The 8,730-nt window shown below is 37.0% G+C and overlaps 1 protein-coding gene across 1 annotated transcript; it reads left to right on the top strand.

Moving 5' to 3' along the window:
* The first annotated feature begins 2,021 nt into the window (after nucleotides 1-2,021).
* On the top strand, nucleotides 2,022-8,414 carry LOC149926109 (solute carrier family 22 member 3-like). The gene is made up of 8 exons (XM_090161865.1): nucleotides 2,022-2,342; nucleotides 3,866-3,969; nucleotides 4,039-4,193; nucleotides 4,588-4,762; nucleotides 5,199-5,346; nucleotides 5,408-5,475; nucleotides 5,543-5,754; nucleotides 8,224-8,414. Exons 1-8 carry the CDS (start codon nucleotides 2,022-2,024, stop codon nucleotides 8,412-8,414), a joined length of 1,374 nt encoding a protein of 457 aa, XP_090017991.1.
* Nucleotides 8,415-8,730: the final 316 nt, after the last annotated feature.

Here is an 8,730-nt window from a genome sequence, read left to right as displayed (position 1 = left end):
TATAACGCAATCAAGCAACAAATTCCTTAAAAAATTTAGAAACCAAATAATAGAAAATGTAATTATAGCAAGAAGTACGACACCTTACCATTAACAAACAGGAATTTTATTATAATGAAACCGAATAAGCTAAAGAACACGACGTACACACTATAAAGTTTCCTCCAAAACTGGACGTTTTCGTGGAAAAAATTAGATAAAAAAATTTAGATAAAAATATGAGATCAAATAGTAGACAAAAACAAAATTATCTGTATCACTAAAAATAACATACGACCCTTCCTTGGCCTAAAACCCAAATACATATTATATTAAAAAAAGCGTATCCGAAAAAATAAACCTACTGACAATTAAAGAGTTTAACAACGTCATTTAATAATATATTGCAGATTTATAACACAACGTAAAAGGAATCAATAACACAGTGGCAACGAATCCAAGTCCTAAACCGCGCTCCCGGTTCAATTCCCGACAAGTTCACAAAAATTAAAAAACAAGTTCACAAAAATTAAAAAACAAAGTTCAATAAAAAATATCCACAGATATTGAATTCATCTGTTTAGTAAAAAAATCCGCCTTATCATAATGGTTCCTTTACTTTAATATATGTTCCCTAAGGAAGTCAATGGCTCAGCAGTGAACTATCCGCATGGTAACAATGCGACCCGAGCTCAATTCCTGATCACCATCAAATTTTACATTGAAATACTTAATTATTTAATTCAATATAAGATTAATGTTATTTATAAATAGTTAATTAAATATCAGATTAATATAATTTATAAATATTTAATTAAATATAAGATTAATGTTATTTATAAATATTTAATTAAATATCAGATTAATATAATTTATAAATATTTAATTAAATATAAGATTAATATTATTTATAAATATTTAAAATGATGTAGAATAAATTATAGTACCTATTAAACGTTATAACTGCGTAAAGGACATTCGCCAAAGCGATTTCCGAAACACACCGTAGCCTAACAAGCGTTGGTGGCTTAGTGGTTCAAATCCCGGATGGCGCTAACAAATCGCAAATTGATACTTAGACGAATACCGTGAACAATTGGTGGAAACCCTGCCATTGGACGTTGAAAGGTTGCATAACACTCAGCACAACTGACAGAGACGGTAATTGTATAACGCCTTGTTGTTGTTCGGTTATCAGAGGATACTTAGCCATAGTAAGCTTTAGGTATAATCTATAGTCAGAAATAATAAATTTCCAACATGGGAAATATATGGATCCACAAGTGTAGTGTGGGGTATATATAAATACATAGTTTAGGTCTGACAGCCCTGTTGCCTGGCAGTACTGTTCCCTCACACTGACATGCTAGTCAGTTGCTATTACGTTGTTACAGAGTTTACTTTATTTTTATATCGTTCACTAATAAATTAACTTAATTAATTGGTTCATTAGTTTATTTATTATTCCACAATAACACCCCTCCTAGAGGACATAGTCCCCTCGGAGAGTTAATTACTACACCTTTATTACTTCTCTACCTCTAAACTGTGTGCAAGTTTCCGCTCTGTCAAAAATACATAAACACGTGTATAAATACATGTACACGTATAGACTTATATAAATACCTGTTTAAATTACTAAAGAGTCCGATGAAGTGGCAAGTTACCTTTTTTTTTTCATTTTTACCGTTGTGGGCGTAAGAGTGGTATACCTTTGCATTTGTAAGCGGCTTTACTCGTAAACGGCTGCTCCTACGAAGGAAAGGCTTAGAACCATTCTTGTAGCCTTTTGTCTAAGCGACATGCATTAGCACATGCCGAATCGATAGGGACTTTTGACCCATTGTTTAGAACGTTCTAATTTCCCTAGACTATAAAGGCTCTACAGTCCTTCAACAGTCGTTAGCGTTAAGCGTCTACATTGTTATACCTCGTTTAGCAGCTGTTAACTCGACCATGCATTTATTTTAGTATAAGTGACACAATTATAAATTGGAGAACATTTCTGGAGAGCCACTCGCGCTCCAGTACGAGACAAAGCCATGGACATAACGGACGTCACCGGCCAATTCGGAAAGTTCCAAATGCGGATCTTCGTCACTTTGCTCATCAGATCAGTCTTTTGGAGTATCCTCATGAACAATTATCAGTTCGTCAACATGCGAGTCGAGTTCCGCTGCGATACCGGCGATACCGACGACGACCCCAGTGCGAACGCGACCGATTCGCTGGAGGTCAAATGCGACAGGCCCGCTTACCCTGGGGAACGGACGTCCGCTGGTCAACTCTTGGGAATGAATGAAACGGTCAACTGCAACAGCTTCCGGTACGAGAATTCTTCCAGGACTACTATTACGCGAGAGGTACGTATTCGCATTACAAACTACTTAAATAATTTAAATCAATTATTTCTTATTAGTAATGATATAGTTAAATAAATATATTTGTACTGGAAACCGTAACCGAGATTGAATTTGAAATATTTGTGAACTTATCACGTCAAATATCATAACAAATAGAAAAAACGTGGATTAGTTAATCGAATATTTTTTAATTAAATAACTGGGCTAGTTAACTTAATATAGTTTTTCGAATACCGATTTATTTGGTTTTACAGTATAAACTTTAGCAAGAATGCACTTATTTGGTGTTATAGTTTTGGATTTAGGAATAATGCACTTATTTGGTTAAACAGTCTTAGCTTTAGCAAGAATATACTAATTTAGTTTAACAGTTTTAGCTTTAGCAAGAATGCACTTATTTGGTGTTATAGTTTTGGATTTAGGAATAATGCACTTATTTGGTTAAACAGTCTTAGCTTTAGCAAGAATATACTAATTTAGTTTAACAGTTTTAGCTTTAGCAAGAATGCACTTATTTCCATATATTTTGAAATTATTAAAAGTCATGGTTAAAACAGAATTATAAAATGAACTAATTTAAGAGACAAGATACTTCATGACTGGTATATAAAACTAATTTAATATGTATAAAAATACATAAGTCTGACGAAATTTACAGAATCGGTATACATAAAAAAGCTAGGAAAAATAAATCAAGTCAAAGGTCCGTTGGACACGAAAATCAAATAATAAAAAACAATAAAATGTAAACAAAACTCACGGTCGATTTATGTAACGTTTGAAGAAATTAGTATTGTGGTAAACCTCGACTTGAAAAGGAACGTCGAGTTCGAAAGCTCGTCAGACTAGTCATGAAGTATCTTGTCTCTTAAATTAGTTTATTTTATAATGCACTTATTTGGTTTTACAGTTTCAGCCTGTTTCCGTTTTAGCAATAATGCACTTATTTTAGTTTCACTCTGCTGTTTTAGGCATAAAAATAAACTGAGTTGAATTGAATAATACCGAGCCAAATTGTCCTAACAGTTGACTGACAACTGGCTTGCGGTTAGTCGACTTATTTCGCTAATTATTAAAAAATATTTACCATCGAATTATTTGGTATGTTCCAGGGTAGTTGTTATAAAATATTTCTAGATCTTCCCTGCTTGACGTATAGTTTGCCACATTTTTATAAATTAAATTGTTTTAATTACTATTTGAATCTTGAAAAGCCATGAAGGCACATTTGGCCGAAACTGAGATTTAAGTTTTATATTCGCAACCATTTTGTCTATTTGTTTAATTTAAGTACTTTAATTTCAATTTTTGACTAGATCTACGACGCCACTAGAGCGTTAATATAAAATGCATTTTTTACATATCATAGTTTAATATCCAAACTACTTATTCAATACGCCAAATGCGGAGAATCTGATCCAAAAGTAACATAATTCTTCACATTGAGAGAATTTTCTTTTAAAAAATATACTTAAAACTTGTATTTGCGGATCAAATTGATCACTATTTCAACTCTAATATAGTGGGATCTGGTTTGCTCCCGAGAGTGGATGATATCGTTCGGTTACATGGTCTTCTCTTTGGGAACCTGCCTCTCCTACATTCCGGCGGGACAACTGGCTGACAAGTACTTCTCCCGACATAATCGTTCCACTTATCTCAGGGATAAAATACCCGCAATTATCTTTTTGTGTAGATTTGGTCGAAAGCCGCTGATTTTAGCGGGTCAAGCTACGATGACCGTTGCGTCCTTCATTATCGCCTTCTCCGCCAACATGTCCATGTTCCTCGTCCTCAGGTTCGTCATCGGAGTTGGATATGGACTGGCCCAAAATACCTTCATGGCCTCGTGTAAGGGCACATACCGAGGGACTGCTCACTGTAGTGATTGTTGGATCTCTCTCAAAATATTTAATCAGGATTTAATGGATTAAATACTGTTATATTAAAGTCCGAATAGCTCGAAATTATTTAGTCACCCGTTCATTAATATTCGTCCATGTCTAGTAAATGTGGTCCAGGATTTAGGAATCATCACTGCAGACACCGCCCTTAAAGCCATATCGGTTGATATGGTCAAGAATGTAGTCGAGCGAACAGAATATGTGCGAGCAGCACTTTGTTCGCCTTGTCATTCGCAGTAAACAGCGGCTATCGTTGTGTTTGCATATTATCTGTTAACCTCTATTCATTCTTGTAATGGTTTTTGGCAGTTTATTGATGAAAAGTGCGTGATTTATCTTAGTTATCGAGTCCGTGGGGCCGAAGTACCGGGACTACATCGTGTTCAGCTTCAACGCCATGTGGGGACTTGGCATCATGGCTAGCGCCTTCATTAGTTGGATGATAAACGACTGGAAAACGATCATGCTGGTCTCATCCTTGCCGCTCCAACTACCCTTCTTATTACTGCTGTACTGGTGGGTTACGATTTATAATGTTGGGTGATATTTGGATAGAGCCTTTGAACCGACCAGAAACCGAAAGTGATGTAACAAATCGATTACGTTAAATAAAATTTAATTTATCGATAGCCTGTTAGAAATCGTTCAGATAAGCGATATCATGATTTTACCGATACAATTGGTACCAATACAATAGTGCTTTTTAATATCGGTTCGTTGTCATCCTACCCGAATATCTAGTCTTCTAATAACAATAAACCAGTAACCCAATTCAAGTTCACCCAATTATTCGTAGTTATTTTGGGAATTTTTTCGATATTAAATTATGAAGATCAAGATGAACATTTTCAAGAGACAATTACTATTACCCCCGCGATTATCGATGACACCCAACCTTTTGCAATTTAAAATATTCCATTTAAGATTTTGGCTTTCAATAAATACTTTTCAGGGCAGTTCCCGAATCAACGAGGTGGCTCCTTTCGATGAAACAGTATGGCCGAGCCAAGAAACAACTCCTGCGACAAACCAAAATTAACGGAAAAGATATAAAGAACGTTGACGAAATCATGAGCAGACTTAAACAGAAAATTGAAATGGTACAAAGAACAATTGCTAGTGATTAAAGGTAAACGGTTTAACAAGTCGTGGTTATTCCAGGATACGAGATCTGACCAGGCGTCGTTCATCGACATGCGCAATGTAGCGGCCATACTTTACATTTCATTGTACGATTTCAGAGGAGTATCTGCATTTCCATTTGTAATAAACCATTGTAAAATAATCCCTTTATAGCATAGCAACCGTATTCATCAACCATGGCTTCAGTGTGAGCATCGGTCTGATGGGCGGTTCACTGTACCTCAATCTTTTCTTGACCGGTTTGATGGGCTTTCCTTCTGTGGTCTTATATTTTGTGGTGGTCAAGTACTGCACTAGACGGAAAGGGCTATTGATCAGTTTCGTCCTGACCGGCATCATTTTCTTAGCCGTCACTGTAATTGGGGGTCAGTCAAAATTGTTTTCTTTAAAAAAAGTATAAAGTTTTAAACTAGGAAATTCAATGGTGGATAAACAAATTAATGTTGATAATAATAATAATAATAGTATTATTAAGCTAGGCTTAAAACTAACGTACCACAAAGTTAGCTAGTTATTTTTATTGCCTTTTTTCAAATCGTAGGGTTAAACTTCAAACGCTTTAAGACCCAAAAGCTCCCAACACTCACTATAACCGTTTACCTTTTCAAGTGATATAGAAAGGAGAGACCGAAAAACACGAGGGAAATACCAGCTGAGACTCCTCTTGCTGCGAAATGATAGTGCTAACCGCTCTTCCATCCCACTAGGAGCGCTGTAGTTTTATTTTAGAGTGGAACGTCTATTGAAGCCATTGTTTCTTCCGCTTAATGAAAAAAATTTCATTCTTGCACGGTTCCCACGTTTTTCTTCTGAGCTTTCGAAAATGATTCTGCTCAACTGAAATTACGTAAACCTCCTACCGCGCGTCGTGTTCAAGAGTGAAGTTCTGACGGCGTGTTAAATGTTCATTGGAAAGGATTTCTATGCTTTGGAATAAGAGGAGGATAATTAAAATGAATTTGCACAGATCCCATTAACAAATTATTTTTGTCCCGCACACTCGCGTAACTGTCACTCGAGGGGTAAGACACTTATGATTTTTGTGTACACCGGGAGTTCGAACCCTGCAGAGTTCTCGAGAGATCACGAGAGTTCTTGAGAGTTCCAGAGAGTTCAAGGGTGAGTTCCAGAGAGTTCATTGGTGAGTTCTTGAGAGTTCGGAAGAGTTCTCGAGAGTTCGGGAGAGTTCAGGAGAGTTTGAGGGAGTTCGAGGAGAGTTCTTGAGAGTTCGTGGGAGTTCTTGAGAGTTCTCTAGAGTTCAGGGGAGTTCATAATAGTTCCAATAGCAAATGAACACCTGAGTTCTTGAGTGTCTTACCCCTCGCTGTCACTATTGGGGCGAGATATTTACTGATAATTGGCTCATTAATGTTTAGGGATGTGTTTCGGCTTAAATTCTAAGTTAATTAACTATTTACTCATTGAGAATTGCCACATGTGGATAAGTTGATTTCAAGAATTGATCTGTAATTTGGTACAACACAAGAAATGACGCAAAGGCCTTAATAAAATTATCAAACTACTAAATTAAAAGGGAGACTGGAGGTCTATTACAAATTGAAACCAATATCGAAAAGGTAATTAATCCTTTTGTTAGAAAGTTGACCAGAAGGGTCAATTACTTTATTTACATTAACAATGTTCTACGCCCGAAGGCCATTGAAAGTTTCTGGTGACTTAGTACCAGTTGAATAAAATTCTTCACGCGCAGTTCACCATAGTTAGTGGATAGTGTAGAAGAAGCGACGAATCGCCTTTAAAGGTAAAGATATTAAAATGATACTTAAGTGATGAAGCAAAGTCCAACGAAGTTGTCATCCTGGGGGGATGTTCGTGGGATAACGTTATCGCGAACCGCACATAGGGAGTATTGGTAACGACGAACCGTTAAAGAAAAAACCGGAGACTTCTTCTTAGCTTTGACCACCCGAGCTCAGTCTCACTAGGGCTGAGACCTCTGAGAGAAGATAGCTCAAAAACCACTGTCTTCTGGTTTTAACCACAGGGGCACGTGACCTATTTCATCCGGGTCGGACAATACCGTCACTAGGAAACAATAACCTATTGGCGTCTATATTTAAATTGCCCAAAAGACCGACGTGGGATGTACTAAGTTTTAATGACCAAGGGGGCACTAAGTCTTGATGACCGCCAGGGCAGAGGTCAGGACACTTTCACTGGAAGTTGTTAAGTCCCGCACACCACGCGCAAGATCCAAGGTCAGGACCATAAATAACAATTTTAACTATGACACATTCAATATTTAAAAGCAATATAACAAAAATACTTTCTACACTTTTTTTACACAATACTGGTTTTATGGTAATTCTCAATTCTTGAAATATGAGTTCAAAATGAATAAAGAACATAAGGAACTTTATGGGACTAACATTTGGGAACGGGCGGCTTATAACAAAGCGCCAAAAGAAAAGGGTGAGAGCGAAGGCTGAGCCTATCGGACTAAGGACAAAGACGGGGTTGGGGAATAGAGACTATGCGCACTAGCTTTCTAAGCCAATTTAGGGACGACTCTGCTACAGTGCCTGGGGGCACCTTCGCTGACGCCAATTGAGAATATAACAATCGTCAGAGAGAACGGCCAGCATTCAAACGCAACGATAGGTATTTTAAAAGAAACTTAAAGTATGGGAGCATGAGAGAGATAATTATGGCTGAGAGAACTTAACGAAAGAGCAATATCTTCCAGGATTTAATATTTGGGCATTACAGAACGCGACCTTGTTCCAAACGGTTAATACTCTCTTTACACGCGTTGGTCGCTCTATAAAAGAAGACTGTGGTATGAAAAGCTAAATAGTAAATTTTCATTGCAGATATTGTCTGGTTAAAATTAACGTTAATAATGATTGGGAGGACAACGAACTCTTTGGCCTACGTTCTACTGTACGTGTTCTGTAACGAACTGTTCCCTACGAACATGAGGGCAGTTGGAGTCAGCGGGGCCATGGCCGCTGGCCGAATTGGCTCGATTCTCAGTCCGTTAGCCGACGTCTTGGTAAGTTAACTAGAACCAATATTTTCATATCGCAATCTGTGTGGTGCGTTAAAAATGATTGCGTTTTAGGGAAGATTTTATGGTCAATCAATTCCTTTTATCTTGTACGGCGTTCTGTCACTGTTCACGGGCGTCGTGTTCCTGCTCTTACCCGAAACCCAAAACAAGCATTTGCCAGATACGCTAGTTGACTTTGAAAAGTAAGTTAATTAAATATGTTAAGAAATTTTAAAGTAATGCTTTATATTTGCTACAATTTAAGACTGGTGACAGGTCAAGATGATTCGGCGACAATGCAACTACAAGAAAGTGAACCAACTGAGAC

Source organism: Leiobunum rupestre, chromosome 10 (assembly GCF_980474605.1).
Source record: "Leiobunum rupestre chromosome 10, qqLeiRupe1.1.hap1, whole genome shotgun sequence".
Classification (NCBI taxonomy): domain Eukaryota; kingdom Metazoa; phylum Arthropoda; class Arachnida; order Opiliones; family Sclerosomatidae; genus Leiobunum; species Leiobunum rupestre.
The sequence above is the reverse complement of the archived record's forward strand: the minus strand, read 5'-3'. Positions and strand labels throughout refer to the sequence as shown.